The 19,328-nt window shown below is 41.6% G+C and overlaps 1 protein-coding gene across 2 annotated transcripts; it reads right to left on the reverse strand.

Moving 5' to 3' along the window:
* Positions 1–166: 166 nt before the first annotated feature.
* LOC138636946 (uridine-cytidine kinase-like 1) lies at positions 167–18,273 on the reverse strand. Of its 2 annotated transcripts, none has more exons than XM_069725337.1 (15): positions 18,159–18,273; positions 16,060–16,265; positions 13,729–13,835; positions 13,025–13,195; positions 11,434–11,505; positions 9,636–9,825; positions 9,390–9,451; positions 6,243–6,262; positions 5,187–5,285; positions 4,921–5,014; positions 4,698–4,760; positions 3,977–4,097; positions 3,142–3,251; positions 2,184–2,340; positions 167–1,922 (listed from the first exon to the last, which is right to left on the reverse strand). In XM_069725337.1, the coding sequence occupies exons 1-15, from the start codon at positions 18,245–18,247 to the stop codon at positions 1,846–1,848; spliced, it is 1,638 nt and encodes a 545-aa protein (XP_069581438.1). In that variant the 5' UTR covers positions 18,248–18,273; the 3' UTR covers positions 167–1,845. The 2 variants fall into 2 exon arrangements, with proteins under 2 accessions (XP_069581438.1, XP_069581439.1); XM_069725338.1 differs by lacking the exon at positions 6,243–6,262 and adding an exon at positions 7,516–7,532.
* Positions 18,274–19,328: the final 1,055 nt, after the last annotated feature.

Consider the following 19,328-nt stretch of genomic DNA (forward strand, 5'->3'; position numbering starts at 1 on the left):
AAAAATATTTCCCGCAGTCCCTGAAGGCATCACCAGAACTAGTCTGCGTCAGTTCCGCTGTAAACAACATAATCTAACCCTGTGCTGCCCTCTAGCGGACAACCCCAGCATAAAACAAAACCCAAAAATGACAAAAGTTACAAAAATAGAAAGTTTCATTGTTTTTAAGTTACTTTTTTTTATTCTGTACAAATGAAGGGACACGTTACAAAAACAAATAAACAACAAATATTAATGACAGCGGACGTTCTGATCTGCCAAACGAAGGTAAACAAAAACATGGCTGAACAGAGCAACCTGAAAATAGTCATTATTCACGTTATAATTCATCAGTTCGCAGGTTGCTTCACTGTTTCGTGTAAATCAGAGACAGTAGCTGACATTTATTTCAAGTTATTTGTTGCAATTTGCTTTTAATTACATACATGATGTTTTTTCCTCCCATTGATTTTGAAGTTTTGCGTAACAGCTGGATGTAAACGTAATTAATCACACGGCGTTGGAGAGAAACTTATGTTTGACCAATGATTTAAGGCCTGTTGTTAAAAAATGAACATAATAATATTCTCTTTGTGTGTTGTAGTATGTCAAGAATCCCTGCAAACAACACAATAAATAAATAAAAACACCTTTTTTTTTTTTTTATGGTCCTAAAACAGCAGCAAGTAAAAGGTCCCGTGACGGAGCCGGTTCTCTGAGTGACACCTCATGTCAACACCAGCGCGGACGTTTTTCCGTTTTTTTTTTTTTAATTTCGAGAAGCGATAAAAAGTAACACCAGTGGTTTCTGCACTAAAGCTGACAAGCGAACGCACCACGAAGCGTTCGCTTGCTGTACAATGTTGACTCGAGTTAGCAGCTCCAGCGCGGTAAATACTGATTCTTGAAAGCAGGAATGTCAACACGACTTAAAAACTTGGTACTATTGTTTTGGTATCACCTCACCACCGATTGGTCCGAGAGAATCGTAACTTACGGACGACTATTTTTTTAATTTACCGGACGACTCCAGGCTTCGTAGAGAAGTAGCTGGGGACCCAAAAAAAGTGGGCGGAGTCGAGTGGTACTGCGAGGAGGGCGGTACGGCTCGCTGTTATTACCGGCGGAGGAAAAACCAAAGAAACGAGATTTAAAAAGTGTAACAATAAAAAAATAAGAAATAATACATATATTACGTCAGTCTTCTTCTTCAAGTACGAGTCGTTGGCTTTCCCTTTCGGCGAAGGTCGCCTGAGATCAAAAGCTTTTTACATCACGGAGAGCCGAAGCTTCAGCAGCAAAGCTGTGAAACGCTAACTGAGGGAAAAAAAAAAGAGAAAAAACATCGCACAAGAGCGCTAGCTAGCTACAATACCTGAAACTGCACACGAATGCGACGGAGTCTGGTGGGTTTTTTCCCGTTTCGTATTTGTGCAATAAAAAATGATTCCATTATTAGTGATTGAAGTAAATCCGGTTGATTAAAAGTCAAATCTTCTCCGCTGTGATTTGTATTTACACGATCCGGCTGGTGAAGGTTGACTGTGCAAAAAAATCCAAACTTCTCTTCCGGTAAACCAATAAAATTGACGACAAAAAAAACCCCACATCACTGGCGACGCCCCCCCCCCTCCCCCGCGCATCCCGCGGTAGAGGCAACACTTTGAACTTTGGCCCACTTCAAACGTTAAGCTCCGCCTCCACCTGGAGCTCCTCATTGGTACTCGCATCGACCTACCAGCGTGGAAACGGAGCCGAGCAGATCGGAGCAGGAGGGTTCGTTTACGCAGTTTTTTCGTGGGTTAAGTGCCTTTTCTTTTCTTTTTTTAAACAACCCTGCGCCCTCCTCCTGGTTGGTCCCTCTCCTCAGAAGTCCATCCCCTCGTCGCTCTCGCACCAGTCAGACGGAGCGTCGGTGCCGAAGTAACGGTCTCCGAAATTACCTTCGGAGGAGGAGCAGAGGGAGAAGAAGAGCAGCTGTGAATACGTGGCGAAGGACAAAGGACAGTTTGTGACTGTTGCCGCAGCAACGGCAGCTTTTTCCACCCTCCGTAACTTCGCCGTTAAATGAACCTTCACCAGCTCAGCTGACGGATCTTTCGCGTCACCTTTTCTTACGGTCGTCCACCGGCTGCCAATAAAAGGCTAAAAAATACAATTTGAGCTCTTAAACAGTACGAGACGGAGCGCGCCTCCTCCCTCACCGATGCCCGGGATGATGTGGAACTGGTCGTTGACCTCCTTGTCCACGGCCGTGGTGATGATGCGGACCTTCGGGAAGGCGTAGGCCACCGAGTGGACGCCCATCTCGGCCATGAGCAGCGACAGCAGGAAGATCTTGTCCTCGGCCACGTCGTGATCCTTCGCGGAGGGAAAAAAAAATACAAACAAACAAAAGAGGGAGAAAAACAAACAACCTTTTTTTACACTCTGGCTGGTCACAGTTCAAGAAAACGTACAAACCGGCTCGACTGAATGAAAACAAAGTTTCAGTTTTGTCAGTAAGGAAGGTAAACAACAACAAAAAATGTGCTTGTCGTTTGTTGACACTAGCGTGGACACTCGACACCAGGGGTCTCTAACCTTATTTTATTTTTTTAAGAAAAGTCCCTGAGAGCTACTCAGGTTTGTAGTAACATTGATTCACATAGCTGAGCTCCACCACAAACCAGCTGAAGCAGCTTCTTTTACGGGAACAATAACAAATCGATACGCGACATTTTTTTTGCATCGCGACAGCTTAAATTCAACAGCGTGCGCATGTTTACGAGAGTCTGCGGGGCGCGTTACCGTCCTCTGACCGCTGTGTGTGTTTCATGAGGGGGCGGAGCTTAACCCGGCCTGCTTCATACAACTGGTTATATCATTTCTATTTTAGGGTCTTTTTAAAAAAAATTTTTTTTTTAACAATGTTACAATCTTTCTCAGTCCAGCAACTCAAACCAGTTTCTGGTGCCCCAAAATATAGATATTTAATAAATTAAATAATATCACAAATGTGCGACGGCTCGGCTACTTGAATTAATTCCTCTTCCCAAACATATTTGTGCTTTATTTTTTTTTTCTCTCTCAGTGAAACCGACACCGAAGAGTTTTGACAGAAGATTTGATCCAGACGTTAATGAGCCTCAGTATAAGTTAATACGTGTTTTGTTGACCCACCAGCAGAACCCTGACGGCCATGAGAGCAGCCGCCCCGGTGGACACGGTGCTGTCCATCAGGATGACGTAATCCTCACTGATGTCTTTAGGTAGACGAAGGTAGTGAAGCTGGAGGAAGGAAACGAGGCAGTAAATAACAGCAGGAAATATTCAGATCCTCAAAGTATTTATCACCTGATTCGGTCTGCAAGTAGCTGAAGTCATAAAGTCCTTGCAAAAAAAAAAAAAGAAGCAAATCAAATGTTTCACTGTGGTACAAATGATTTTTGTCACTTTAAAGCACTTTTAAACTTTTCAATCGTAACGACACAAACGTTTATCAAACGATACATTTCTGATAAAAATGCATTCGGCGTCTTGTGCAGCGCTGGTTCTCGGACTTTTTCCCGTCGGCGCCGCTTCAGAAGCCAAAAACCATTAAAGAACATTTTATATCTGTCAGACAGGAACAGGACGGGGAAACTGAACCGATCGCATACGAGAGAATCAGTTAAGAGAACAGCAACCAGAAAAAACACGAAGAAGCATTGAAGAGACCTGAAACAGCCAGAAAGGAAGAAAGCACCCGGTGTGACAAAACCCTTTTTCATGGCTGAAAGTTTGAGCGATGAATTCAACATCTTAAAACTTATAATACCCTTTAAAATGTGGATCATCGATTCTGGTGGAGGATAAAAAAAATTAAAACAAAAAAAAAGAACCCAAATAAGAACGTAGAGTTGACGAGATGTGACGTCAGAAAAAAAATAATAATTCTGCTTTCAATGTGGTCACACACACACACACACACACACACACACACACACACACACACACACACACACACACACACACACTGGTTCTCCGGTGTCGTGGTTGGTCTGAATGAGGATCTTTCCCAGTCGGATGTCTTTGCACACGGCCATCAGAGCCTGCTCCATGGTCTCCCCGGCTCTCAGGATGGAAACCCCCGTGATCTGGAATAAAAAACAAAAACCTCTTTTTGAAGCATATTTTCTAATTAACGACGGGATTATTATCAGAAAACTAATAAGAAGGAGTGACTTTAGCTAACAACACCGAGATAACTGATGGGACACATTTTATTCACTTTGTATTTGATGAGAGAAGTTGAATGGGAGTCTATGGAGCCGGAGGCTTTTTGGAGTCGACCTCTGGTGGCACTCGGTGGTATTGCAGCTTTAAGGCACTTCCGCATCAGCCACTTTTATTATTATTATTATTTTATTATGTCTAAAACTAGTTCAAAAAAGCCCTGAAGAAATGTGTCTCATTACACCACCATTTTAGAAAAATACAGTTTGAATACCCATAAAGTTAAGAATAAATCAGCTCAACATCCAGACCCGGAAGCAACGTCCCCTTTTCTATGAAATCTACAGCGGCACTGTTACGACGAGCTGCTACGCTGAGGGCTACGATCTGCAGTGGGAAACGAAAACAGAAAAATGCACCTGGTACCAAACGTGAATGGAGGAAGTTCTGCTACTGGCAGTTGGAAAAAAGGTGCAACAACTGGACGACAACAAAGATGTCGCCTCAATAAGCCGACTCACCCTTTTCCCGCTCAGCCTCTTCCCCTCGTAGACGCCGCCCTGAGGCGTCTCCACAGACACCGGCTGGAGAGACCAAAAAAATAAACAACCGTCACAAAAGACGCTCAACTTTTTTTTTTTATTGCGACAAGATTCAACATTAAAGTGAAATCAGGAGGTCGGCGAAGATGCCTTCAGACAACAACAACAACAACAACAACAACAACAACAACAATAAACTCACCTTGAGGGGCAGGAAGGAAAGAGCATGTTCTATCAGGAGCCTCATTAATCTCTTGGAATAGAAGATAAACTCGTCCCGGTTCGTGTCCTTGTTCCTACGGAAACACAGGGCAGAGAGGTGGAGGGTAAAAAACCCAAAAAAGGTTACTTGTGATGTGTGTGTGTGTGTGTGTGTGTGTGTGTGTGTGTGTGTGTGTGTGTGTGTGTGTGTGTGTGTGTGTGTGTGTGTGTGTGTGTGTGTGTGTGTGTGTGTGTGTGTGTTCTGACCTGATGATGGTGTGCATGCCGCGGACCTGCGGCGTGCTCTCCATCACGCTGAGGGTTTTGGGTAAAGGTTGACCCTGGTGAGCCGAAGCCAGAGCGGACCTGTGGCAAAGAAAACGCGTTTATACACACTGAAGTAAAAAAAAAAAATTATAATAATAATATATTATCAATAATATCCTGGATTTTTTTTTTTTGTGAGTTAAATAATCAGAACATTCGATTAATTTCTCACATCGCGAGGCTGAGGGTGAAAAGGTTTAAAAAATAAATCATAATAAAAAATAAAAAACGTATGAAAAAATAAAAACATGCTTTTGTTTTTACAGAATTGTAAATTAGTTTGATGGTTTTAAGCCAAAAACGAGCAAATTTCAGGTCGTGAAATGCGCAGCTGCAGTTAAAATATGGATTACATATTTTAACAGGATAAAAATAAAATGCCAGAGTGCATCAAAACTCCAACACAACAAATTTGAGCAGATTTGTTGCGTTTATACATTTCGTTAAACGAAACTAACACAAGACTTTTATTTTCTGAATCAAAAATCATCCCGGATTTTTTTTTTGTGTTAAATAATCAAAACATTCGACTAATTTCTCATCATGATCTTTTTTGGGTGAAACGGTTTAAAAAAAAAAAAACATGATTGATAAAAGTGTTGAATCTTCACGCACATCATTGCGCTGTGCTGCGATTTTCAAACATTTAATAATGTTCAAGAGCGATGAAACAATCTAAACTCACGGCTAATGTTGTTATTTATTTGATGCATGCTCAGTTCAACCAAAAACAAAATAAAATAAAATAAAGACATGCTTTTTTTGGGGGGTGGTTTTTATATAATTGTAAATTAGTTTAATTGGTTTTCAGCCAAAAACGATTAAATTTCAGGTCATGAAAGGCTGCAGTTAAAATACGTTACATATTTTAACGAGTTAAAAAAAAAAAAAATAAATAAAAAGCCAGATTGCATCAAAACTCCAACACAACAAATTTCCGCTTTCAAACTACAACAATGAAAAATAAATAAATAAGATGCCCAAGGCGAGCCTCACATATCCCAGCGGAGCTTCCTCTGCAGGTGACACATATTCATTTGATGAGATTGAAGATGTTTAAAATAAGGAAGAAGGAAAAACAACACAGGAAAGACAAGAGGGAAAATAAAAAAATAAAAAAATTCAAATAGAAGAGGAGAGGAAGAGAGAAAACAGCGTTAGCAGTGAAACCATAACAACAACCAACTACATTTTTTGCTGGGTCTGCAAAAAAAATTCTCAACGAGAGTAGAGTTTGTCTTCGCAACTTCAATAATAGCTGAACATATGAGGAAAATGTTGATCTTCCCAACGGCCTCACCCCCCCCCCTCCCCCCGTATTTCGTTAGCCCCCCCAGCTGCTAGCATGCTAAATTGTTAGCCTCTATGGCTTCTGGACGCCGTCCACGTTGTCGTTGCCTAGCAACAATGTTTTTACGACTCAACCACGACTTCCCGTGTTGGAACCGCGAGGTCACGAGTTCCATTTGAACGCGGCGTGTCTCTTTACGCAGATCGTTAGTCTCCGTGGCTTCTAAACGCCGTCGCCTAGCAACGACGTTTTCACGACTTTTGCTGGGCCAGTTTTGCACGTCGGCGTGGTTGTAGGCGCGAACGTGACCGAACGAGCCGGTTTCAAGCGAACGAGGACGTCACGAGAGTTCATGGTAGGTTGTTGTTTCACCATTCAGAGGACGTGATTTCTTCAAAAGTGTTTAATCGTTGTATTTTAAACCTTTGCATTGTTTTGCACTGCAGTCTTTTTTTTTTTTTTTTTTTAATTTAGGGAAATATTGGATGAGATGTTGACATAAAAACTAAATTATATGAGTTTTGTAAAGTGATCAGAAACATCTAACGTGTCGACTTAAAGCTACAGCGCGGAGCTTCTACGTATAAATGAACTTCAGTTGCGTTAGTAATTAGTAATTAGTCTTATCAGTGTGAGATTAATCTTTCTGGTATTTCACAGAATACAGAGCTTTTAAATCTGATGTCTGGTTTGGTGTGTTAAAAAAAATATATATATACATATATATATACAGATATATATATATATAATAGATAATAATCAAATATATATCAAAGCCAAAAACGAATTAAAACGGTTTGAGTAGTAAAAAAACAATTTAAAAAAACACCACCAAAACAAGAAAGCTGTTAGTTTAGTTTTCACGTGAAGTTTGGTTGAAAACGAGGTGAGAAACAAAAAAAGAAGAAGAACAAGAAGAAGAAGAAGGAGGAGGAGGAGGAGGAAGATGTAAATAAAAAAAAGCACTAACAGTCGTACCTCACAGTGATCTCACGCTGGAATGGTAACACAGCATTCAGCCAGGCAAGGGAGGACACACCGTGTGTGTGTGTGTGTGTGTGTGTGTGTGTGTGTGTGTGTGTGTGTGTGTGTGTGTGTGTGTGTGTGTGTGTGTGTGTGTGTGTGTGTGTGTGTGTGTGTGTGTGTGTGTGTGTGTGTGCAAAAAGTGAGAAACATAAGGAGGAGGAAAAAACAAAAAAAACATGAGATAAAATACACCGAAGAGAAGAATCCACAACATAAACTTAAAAAAATAAAATAAAACGAAGTCCAAACGAACGAGCCACCGAACTGAAACACCTCCGGTCTGAACTTTTTTTTAATTTCATGTTTGACTGGACAACAGCTGGATGGGATCATCGATCTCCTTTTAGTGGGTCCGTGTGACCGTTTACTTTGATTGTACAACGTGAAAACAACGAATTATTGCAGTTGGTTGTGGATTTTGGATCAGCGGGAGGGACACACACAGGTGGTTTGGTTTGTTTCGAGCGTCCCTCCCGCTGATCCGCTCCAGCGCCAACACCAAAGTAACAGCCCTTTAAAATGGAGGTTATAATATTCAGTTTTTGGTTGAAACCGAATTAGGCGAGATTACAGGTTTAGTTTTTCTAGGCGTTTCTATAATTTAGCCTTCTACGTTGGATATAAATAGGGACAAAATAATAGAAACACTTTATATATATATATATATATATGAAACAAACAAAAAAAGACAGTTCAAGAGTTGAATGAATAAATCTCTAATTAGGCTAAAAGTGAGCTTTAATTACAGGACTGTTGTGTTAGTAAGATCAGTTTATTAAGATGATATTATATATATTAATATATATATCAAATATAAGTATGTTACCCAAAGTGCTGCACAACTTCAGACAGACTTAAAACAGAAAAAAAAAAAAATTCAAATCAAATTTCGGACCTAAATATATATTTAAAAAAAACCCAATGAGGTCAAAACAACCAAAGTTCTGCATAAGTACTCATTAATACTTTAATATTATGAACTGGAATTAATCCGGAAACGTCAGCTGGAGTAAATATTTGTCGTTTTCAATCGAGATTTAAACCTTCATCGCTGCAGTTTTTTCTTTTGGTGACCAGAACCTTTTATTTGAAGTCTTATTCTTATTATGTTTATCGTACAGTAACGACACCTCTCTTGTTGTAACGTGTTTGTGCTCGGCGTGACGCTGACGCGTGCGCTTCCACTCATCCGTGTTACACGCTTGCGGGCGTTGACGGATGTTACACGCCTTCCGCCGAATGAAAACGTCGGATGGCGGTTCGTTCGTGGGTCATAAATTATTTTTTTTTAAAAAGCGAGCGGGACGACGTCGCTCACATTTGGTCCTCTCAGTCTCAATCCCACGCCGTTGTCTTGAAAGACACCAAAAAAAACAAAAACGAGCATACTCATAGAACTGTAGTTACATCCAGTAACCACTATTTATTTATTTAATTCCTGTGCACTTGTTGTTGTTTTTTTTTTTACCGTGCATCCGTTTCTTTGCTCTGCTGCTTGTTTTTTTGTTTTTTAAACGCATCCTTACGCGCATTTACCGAAAGCAGCGAAGACGCTAACGTTAGCATGCTAGCAGTCAAACGCTACGCCGAGGACGAGTAGCGAAGGTTTGAGTTCGTTTTCCAGGGCTGAAAATAAATAAATAAATAAATGAAGAAAAAAAAACCCCGAGAGGCTCCAGGTTAAAAAAAAAAAGAAGAAGTTTAGATTCCCCCGTCGCAGACCGAACTAGAAAAGCGTCGAGATAACGAAGAGATGAAACCGAACTTCGAGCCGAATCGGTAAAATACAGAAAAGACGAGTCGGCGACATTACGGTCGGCCCTCACCTTCTCCAGCTGACTGTGAACGTGCTGAACGATCAGATCCAGCGCCACGAAGTTCTCTCCGCCTGCCGGACAACAGAAAGTTCAGACGAATAACAGCAGAAATTAGCAGTAACTTTAAAATGAATTCGACTTCATAGTTTCGACACCAAACAAAAGAAACAACAACAAAGAAGAAGAAGAAGAAGAAGAAGAAGAAGAAGAAGAAGAAGAAGAAGAAGAGTAATCAAACTAGAACTTTCCACCGACCTCTGGGAACCACGATGTCGGCCACCTGCACCGTGGGCTCGATGTACTGCTCGAACGCCGGCTTCACAAATTTGTTGTACTGCTTGATGATGCCGCCGATGTCGCGCCCGCGCTGCGAAATGTCCCTCTTCAGCCTCCGTATCAGACGGATGTCCGAGTCCGTGTCCACGAACACCTTCATGTCCAGGAGCTTCGACGGACGGACGGAAAAAGGCACAAATTAGCGGAAGCAATCTTTTTATCAATTATTTTATATTTTAAATCCAAAAGATCGTTTCAGTTTACGATAAAATAAAACAAAGAAAACCGGCAAATTCTCTGAATTTTTTTTTTTTTTTAAATTAGTACAAATTGTTCGCGATTTATTTTACCCGGCTGACTGTTCGGGCTCAGAAATATTCGTACATCGGTGAGCGCGTGATACGTACGGGCAGAATAAATGTATTAAAGGGAAGAAGAAAAGAAACATAAACTGCGCCGGCTTCATTTCACCGTCACTTTAAAAGAGAAGCTCCGCCCCCACCGATCCGTCGCATAAAGCTAAATAAGATCAAAATAAAATAAAACAAGGGAAAAAAAAAAAAAAAAGGAAAATATGACCTTTGATTCAGTCACGATTTTTTTTTTTAAGTATCGGTATTATCAATGTCTCATAAAATATAACTTTATTAAAAATATACCTGCTTTTATTGGTGAAACTTGTGATTTAGTAAAAAAAATGAACAGAAGTAATTAACTAGTGACGAGAGGAAGAAGAGTTAGAGGTGATGTAGACAAAACTTTTTGGTTTTTTTTATTTTGGAATTTTTGAACCTGAAGAATGACCGTTTTTATTTTTGTCGTTTTTATAACGTTAAAATAAAAATATGATCCAAAAACGTGCTCTTTTTAATTAAACCCGCAAAACTCCGGCAAGGAAAGGAGATTATAACTTTTTGCAGTAAATAAAAGGAACTGGAAAAAAAAACAGCGACTTCATTACAATGAGGCAAAAAATAAAAAAAATAAAAAGAGTTTTAATGGCGAGTGACCAAAATCTGTCTGCGTCGTTTTCTGTAGGCATTTCAAATCAAGTCGTGGCGTCCGCACGCACGCAGCGTCTCAGTTTCTACAACCGGACTTCTTTATCAACCAATCGGCTCCACAGCTGTAATTTAACTTCAATTACAAGAACGGAGACTAAAACACGATGAATGAAAACAGACGACGGCTGTTATGAAGTGAATCGGAGGGTAATGAAGCAACGCAAGCAGAGTCTCAGGGGAGGCTGCTGCTCACTCACTCACACACACACACACACATTCACTCTCACACACATCACACACACACACACACACACACACACACAGCTCTCTCTCACACACACACACACACACACACACACACACACACACACACACACACACACACACACACACAGTGTTTTTGTGCAAAAAAGTAAATAATACACCTATAACATTTGATTGACACTTCAATACTGGTGGGAGGGGCCTGAGCATTTATTTAGTTTTACAGTGACTTTAAATAATCCTTTAATTAAACAAATAAATGGATATAAATGACCAAAGCCTCCTTCTCCATAACATAACGTCACGAATGTATGAAATATTCTCCCCGACAGCTACGTTCTCATTTAGACGGTTTCATTTTCGTACACAGAAGCAGAGCATTTAAGTTTCAGCGGTGCATTCAAGGACCGAGAGGCGAGTCAGAAATCTCGCGACTTCAGAGCGGACAGTAATCAAGTAATCGATAAGCAGCGAGTTAAACAAAGGAGAAGAGAACGGATGATTCTCACCTTCAGCAGCTCCTTGTTGGCGAAGGCCAGGATTCCCTCGAAGATGACGACGTTCGCCCCGTACACTGTTTTCTGTCGTGGAGGAAAACGTTAACGGGAAAAAGGTTCACGTTTTTTTTTTGTTTTTTTTTAAATCAAGCGCAGCTCAAAATAACAAACAAACAAACAAAACAAACATACATGCTTGTTTTGAATTTGATGCCAGCAACTCGTCTCCAAAAAGTTGGGACAGGGAGCACGTTAACCACTGTTGTGCATCACCACCTGTTTAAACAACACTCTGTAAATGCTTGGGAACTGAGGAAACCAGCTGCTTGGGAGTTTTGAAAGTGAAATGTGGTCCCGTTCTTGCCCGATAAAAAGATTTCAAGCTGCTTCATAGTTTCGGGGTCTCCTCTGTGGTGTTTTTTTCATGACACGCACACATTCGTATATATTTACTCGTACGCACGCGAGTACAGCTACCGTTTTTAATCAATACAAATGTCTTCGGGCACTTCACTTTAGTGAAGGCCCGTTTTAGACCCGAGTTAAACATCAGCTGACCACAAACACAACCTCACATTCTTCGCTACTATCTGATCGCTGTAAACCCGCTTTACTACCGGGAGTGTGTGTGTGTGTGTGTGTGTGTGTGTGTGTGTGTGTGTGTGTGTGTGTGTGTGTGTGTGTGTGTGTGTGTGTGTGTGTGTGTGTGTGTGTGTGTGTGTTTGAGAAAGAGATAAATCACAGATTCCACCGTAGATGAAATGCTGCCGAGTGTGTCACAATCCTATTACCTTCCCTCGACCGGCTTCATGCTGAAGTCAACGGCCTGGACACTTCCGTATTGATTTTTTTGAGAAAGAAATAGAGAGAGAGAGAGAAAGGAAGAGGAGAAACAAAACAAGAGGGAGGCCGAGTGTGGCGGCGAGGCCGAGCGAGAGAGAGAGAGAGAGAGAGAGAGAGAGAGAGAGAGAGAGAGAGAGAGAGAATGAAACAGATGAGTGTTTATTGATTCGTTCATTTCCCTCTTCTCGGCTCAGAGATGATTTAGCGGGTCTTTAACATATTTTAAGTGTTGGTGCTTGAAAGAGAGACGGAGAAGGTGACCTCCAGCTTTACCACAGAAGAAGAAGAAGAAGAAGAAGAGAGTATCACCCTTGGGGGTGTGGGGGGAGGGGGCGGGCAAAATTACATTCTCCGCAGTAAAAAAAAAAATTTTTTTTTAAATAATGTCGTGATGGCCGACTCTCTTCGTGCGACGTCGCGCCTCTCAGCCATGAAATCACATTACAACAGAAATAGAGCGGATTTGTCAGGATTGAATCCTCGACGGTGATTTTGTGGAGGAGAACGTCCGGTACGCTAAATCCCAAAACATTTGCAAATTAGCAGCCGAACCAGCTCGAAACCACAAATCAGTGGTTTTCTATCGGTGATAAAAAAAAAAAAAAAAAAATTTAAAAGGACGACACTTTACTAACAGCAACGTACGTCTTTTGTGAAACCCGACCAAAAGCTTAATTAAACCTGGATACCTGGAGAGAGAAAATAACCCCGTCTTAATCCGGGTTTTGTTAAAAGTCTAAAAAGCGTAGCTCCTTCTTACCCACTCTTTGCGCCTGCAGTGAGACGTGAAGTCGTAAACCGGCACCTTCACGCTCTTCCCTTTCTTCAGTTTACGCAGGACGGTGACCAGCAGCTCGAAGTCGAAGGCGTCCGGGTGGTCGAAGTTGTACTCGTTTTTCGCCGCCAGCTCCTGCTCTTCTTTGTTCAACACCTGAGACGCCGGCAGCACGGAGAATACCGATCAGTTGCTTGTTGCGATCGGAAAATGTTAGCTCTTTGCAGGGAGATTTTTTTTCCCCTCAAAAATTGCGATGTAAATTTGTGGAGTTTTTAAAGTGAAGTTGTTGTTTTTCGCGGTAAAAATTGCAGGAATTTGAAAAAAAAAATTGCAATCGGAATTTTTTTCTTTTTATATTCTCGCAAATAAAAACAAATCGCAAGCTCCCGCAAACGCGATTTCCTGAAGGGACTCGACCGATCGGTTTTGTCTGCGGTTCTTTCTCGTGTATTTCACTCACTTCTGTTGAATTAAACGAAGACCACAACAAACGGAAACAGATCACGGAGCGTCGGGGAAATCATCGACGTCCGACGATTGATGGAAACCGTCGTGTTCAAAACGATCCGAGGGCTTTTTAATTATTACGCCGGAGGCGGCAAACGGCGGCGAGACGTATTAAATCACTTTAATATTCCCTCGTAACGACTCATCGAAAGCGCCGACGAGACATTTTGAATTAAGACCTTGTAGAAGGAGTCCATGGAGAGCAGAACCACCCAGGGAACGTCCAGCGCCTCGATTATCTTGTTGGCGACGGTGGTTTTCCCGGAAGCGCTTCCTCCGCACAGACCTGAGAGGGGAAACAAACGCAAACATCCGTTACCGACGGAGGAACGACGAGTCGGCAGAGTTAAAAGTAGAAAAGTTCAAAAATGATTCATATTCTTGACTTTCCGCCGACCGAGACGACGACAAGGAAAAGAATTTCTCGCACACGTTATTCTGTTTGGAAAATGTTTGCAGAAGTTGTGACCAAACAGCGAGTAATAAAAATGATTAAATACTCGGTTGTTGTTTTTTTGGTTTTTCTGCAGGAGAATTTCAGACAGAGATCATAAATATCGAACTGGAGTCAGAAACTAAAAGACACTAAAACTGGGCCAGAACTTACAGCAAAGGTGTGTGTGTGTGTGTGTGTGTGTGTGTGTGTGTGTGTGTGTGTGTGTGTGTGTGTGTGTGTGTGTGTGTGTGTGTGTGTGTGTGTGTGTGTGTGTGTGAACAGAAATAGCCTACGGAGCTCCTTCTCCATGAACAACTCTCGCTGAAGTGTTGAATTTTTTTTTTTATCCAATAAGACCCATCAAGGTCAAAACTGCTGACTGGGAGACTTAAAAAAACAAAAACAAAAAAACACTGCAGCGCTGCTTATTTCTTTGTATGTTTACAGCCGAGGAGAGTTTCTACAAATATCAGTTGTGACGTGTAAAATTGTGTAATAAAAAGAATAATAAAAAAAAAAAAAGATACCGAGTTGCTCCTACAGATTCGGCAGAGTCGGCAACATTTCGAGTGTAGTCGCCCGGCAGCCGCTGAAAACGACAAGCGATAAAAGTGCCTCTTCTATTAGCAGTAAAAAAAAACACAAACAAAAAAAAAACACCAGAGTGGAGATTAGCAGATTTCCCTCCACCAGCATCTCTAACTGCTCCCTAAAAGCTCCTCTATTAATCCACTTTCCTCACAATTTAGTGTTCTTCTGGGTTTACCCCAAAGTTACGCAGTCTGCTCCTTTAAAAAGAATTAAAAAAAAAAAAAAAAAAAAAAAAAAAAAAAAAAAAAAGAAGAAAAAAGGAAAAAAGAGGAAAAAAGAACACGTTGCCTCGGTTACAAGCCCAGTGTGAAATTGTTGAGCGACCCGCTTGACAGTAACAGATCGCCGACTAAAGATAATGTCCACATGTTGCTCACGCCGAGCAGACGTGTTTTAACCGTTGTACATCAAACACACACACACACACACACACACACACACACACACACACACACATTCACGAATACACACACACACACACACACACACACACACACACACACATTCACGAACACACACACACACACATTCACGAATACACACACACACATTCACAAACACACACACACATTCACAAACACACACACATTCACGAACACACACACACACACACACACATTCACGAACACACACATTCACAAACACACACACATTCACGAACACACACATTCACAAACACACACACACACACTCACGAACACACACACACACACACTCACGAACACACACACACACACATTCACAAACACACACACACACACACATTCACGAACACACACACATTCACGAACACACACACATTCACGAACACACACACATTCGCAAACACACACACACACACACTCACACACACACACACACACACTCACGAACACACACACACATTCACAAACACACACACACTCTCTCACACACACACACACACTCTCACACACACACACACACACATTCACCAACACACACACACACATTCACAAACACACACACACACACACTCACTCACACACACACACACTCACACACACACACACACACATTCACCAACACACACACACACATTCACAAACACACACACACACACACACACTCACACACACACACACACACACACACACACACACACACACACACACACACACACACACACACACACACACACACACACACACACACACACACACACACACACACACACACACACACACACACACACACACACACACACACACACTCACACACACACACACACACACACACACAGGTTTGAGATGGTTATTGTTGCTGTTTTTTTTCCAGATATTTGGTGACAAACCAAATTTTATTTTATGAAAAGTTACCTGGTAAACGAGTAAAATGAAACCTAAGATCTTAGAAATGATGCCAAAGGGGAATATAAACATACGGTTTTGACGACAGATAATCTTAATAGTTGTTTATCTTAATAACAGTCTTGTTTGTGTTTGTGTTTTAGTCTTCCTCTCACCGATGACGAAGGCCTCCTTGAAGGTGGTCCCGGTGACGTTGTACCACGGCGGCCGGCCCGCCGTGTAGATGGTCCTCTTGTCGGTCCTCAGCAGCGGCGGCTCCGTCTTCGACTGGCTGGTGGAGCGTTGCCGCGGCGACGGGGTCAGAGGGCAGCGGGGGGGGACGTGGGCGGAGAGGCCCTCCGAGGGGTCGTCGTCGTCGCCGCTGTCGCCGAGGACGAAAAGACGGGGTGGGGGTGGGGGGTTAAAAGCGAGCGGCGGACCGACTGTTTTAATAATAAACACAAAACAAACACACACACAAACAAGAGAGACAAAATTTAGGGTTCTCAACTGGTGGGGTCGGCCCCCAAAAAAGGGTCGTGAAGTTAGTGAAGTCAAACTTTTATGTTGAAGTCGACAGAACATCTTCTGCCCACACTTATATCTTTGAAAGGCCGGGCGGTATGTTTCCCATGATGCAGTGTGCTTCCAACGACCCAAACACGAAGGTCGTCACGTCGGCGGTGAACTCTCGTTTCTGTCTTTTTTATTATTATTATTATTATTAATATTTCAGCGTGTTTTTTTTTTTTTAGCCCCGTTTGCGCTTCTTTTTTTTTTTACGTGATGTTTTTAAACAGCGAATAAAAACATACCCCACAATTTTATGCTTTCGCGAAATATTTTTGAAAAAAATTGGGTCACGATTTAACGGCGAAGGAAAATGATCTAATAATCGAGTTCCTGTGACTCATTTCCTGCTCGTTTCATTTCGTTGCCATCAGAGATGCCTCGTTTTGCTCATAGTGACCTCCCCCCTCTCCCCCCCGTCTCCCCCCACACCCACCCGCTGCTCCATTACAGGCAATTTTCAAGTCTTTTCCAACGCACCTGCAGGTTCCACCGAGACCTTGAACGCGTCTCCGGAGGAACCTGGAGACACGTTGTTGTCCCGCGGAGACGAGAGACGAGCGTCCGGCTCTGACCTCGTCTTTCTCTCTCCACGGTGAGGGGGGGGGTGTCCTCTGCTGTCGGTGTGGCTGAGGGGGAGGGAGGGGGAACTCGCCTGCACCTCCCCAGGAAAACCACACCGTTGCCCACGGAAACACAGGTGGGAAGGAGGAGGAGGAGGGGCCACCGTTCACATGAGTAAGGCTGTCATCACTTGGCTGGGACGTCTTCTTTTATCAGATAATAACAACTGTATTTATCGTGTAGGTTATTATTATTAACCGCAGGGACGGTGGTTCATATCTATTAGACTACAGAAATGTAAATAAAAACTTATTATGGAATAATCGTCTTCTTTTCTTTTCTAACTTTTGTCAGGTGATTCAAAAAAAAAAAGACACAAATAAAGTGCCGCGTTTACTTTTTTTTTTTAAATCGTTTATATATTTTTATGATAGTATTTAGAAAAGATAAATAGCCACAAAAGTCGTCATTTTTCTGATATGTTAGAGGTCTTGGGAGATGTGGATTAATGTCAGTCTTCAGCAAACTACCACCCGAGTTCTGCTTTTCTTTTTGTAATCCATAATTCAGTGTAATCCAAGTGTCAACAACGAGTTTAGCTCCTTGTTGTTTTTGCACATCCTGCAAAAAATACAAACTATAACCACAAAGGAGCAACAGTTGTCTTCAAACTGAAGCTCGTCGTCGTTTATAAACCTGGTGGTTAAGTATGCCGAATTTACCGGGCCGCCCCGAGACGTTGTGAAATAATGTTGTCTGGCGTGTAAATGTTTGCCAACGTGAGGTTTTTTATAAAATAGCGGATTTTCCTCCGAAGTCTGGCGCCCCTTCGCAGACATCACGGACAGGCGCTAACGGAAGCGGAGGGGGGACGAGCGTCGACGTAAACTGGAGCTAACATCTCAGAAAAGAACAAATATAAGAGTAGTTTGGTGATTTTGGCCATAATCTCTCTAATAAGAGTCTTTTTTGTTGTTTCGCTTTTGTTCCCTGCAGCCACGCTAACATAATGCGGGAGGGGGGGAGGGGAGGGGAGGGGGGTATGACTAGCCAGCTAGCTGCGTTAGCCGTATTTCCGCCGCAGCGTCGTAGACTCGAGCCGCCGACGTTCAACGCTCTTTTAATATTTGAATGTTTTTACCTGTCGGACCTCGACACGGACCCGTCCGCCTCCGTCCCCTCCTCCGCCGGCTTTTCGTCCGGTTTACTGTCGCTGCTGGTTGTCTCCATGTCGGCTCGGCGGCGCGGCGCGGAAAACCAAACAAACCGGCAGCGTCGTGACGTCAGAGGACGTCAACTGGTGCTGCGTTTAGGGCAATTGGAAAAAAGAAAAAAAAAACACATTCTAAGTAAACGTGGGGGAATTGTGTAAAAACACGAATACTTGATTAATTAAAAACAACAAAAACAGCAACCACAATGATAAAGAATAAAACTTCAGATTGTTTATTTTGGTCCTTATATTTATTTATTTATTAGCTTCATGATAGTGATTTTTATGATCATTTTATTCGCTTATTTTTTCCTCTACAGGATAACATGATAGTAATGTAGTAAAATATAGAATACTTAGTTTTAGATTGGCATTATAGGCTGTGGTCATTTCAGATCAAGATCAACTATTTCTCTCTCATTATGTGCCAGTCACCTGTGTAATATCATTAGTAAGCACATTATGCTCTCTTGTTTTTATGCTTATGGTTAAAAAAAAATTGGATTAATGATAAGGAACTTTACGGCATTTACTTTACTTTAACTGCCCAAAAAAAAGCTAATATTCATGCAAGTTGATAAAGAGCTCCAAAAATATCGTTTATCCCATCGGTACCTGAACGCAGCACTGGCGCGGTTGTCATGAATGATGTGATGAATGATCAGACACCAGAACAGTATTACGTTGTATTCTTGTACCATAAAACACATATTTATATATTATTAGATTATTATTGACCTTTTTATTGGTTCACATTTAGTCTTTTGCCAGTTGTAGCCATAAAGTACAGTGAAGCATCATTTTAAAAATGTATTTTAATTCATAAAAAAACCACAATTAAACGTTGTTACTAGTTTGGCATAAATATCTTATCTTGTTTGACATTAAAAAAAAACCGTGGATGTAGTTTTGCATTCATTAGAGCTGCATATTTTTCTACTGCTGCATAAATAGGCAACACACATTTAATATTAAATCTGACCTACATTGAAACAATTATATCCTTAATACATAAATAAAACTTAAGGTATCTTTTGTTGTAAATTTATTTTTCAGAAGGCCATAAATGTGATTTTTATTTTTATTTTTTTTAATCTG

Source organism: Brachyistius frenatus, unplaced genomic scaffold (genome assembly GCF_029030835.1).
Source record: "Brachyistius frenatus isolate BFR_SWC_R1_liver_20210118 unplaced genomic scaffold, ASM2903083v1 Contig_418, whole genome shotgun sequence".
NCBI classification, from domain to species: Eukaryota; Metazoa; Chordata; class Actinopteri; family Embiotocidae; genus Brachyistius; species Brachyistius frenatus.

Coding starts and splice junctions, on each gene's coding strand:
- LOC138636946 (XM_069725337.1), bottom strand. CDS start 18,247: ATGGAGACAACCAGCAGCGACAGTAAACCGGACGAAAAGCCGGCGGAG. Junction 9,826..11,433: donor CCAACAAGGAGCTGCTGAAG/GTGAGAATCATC, acceptor CGTCCGTCGAAG/CTCCTGGACATGAAGGTGTT. Junction 3,252..3,976: donor CCACGACACCGGAGAACCAG/TGTGTGTGTGTG, acceptor TTTCCTTCCTCC/AGCTTCACTACCTTCGTCTA.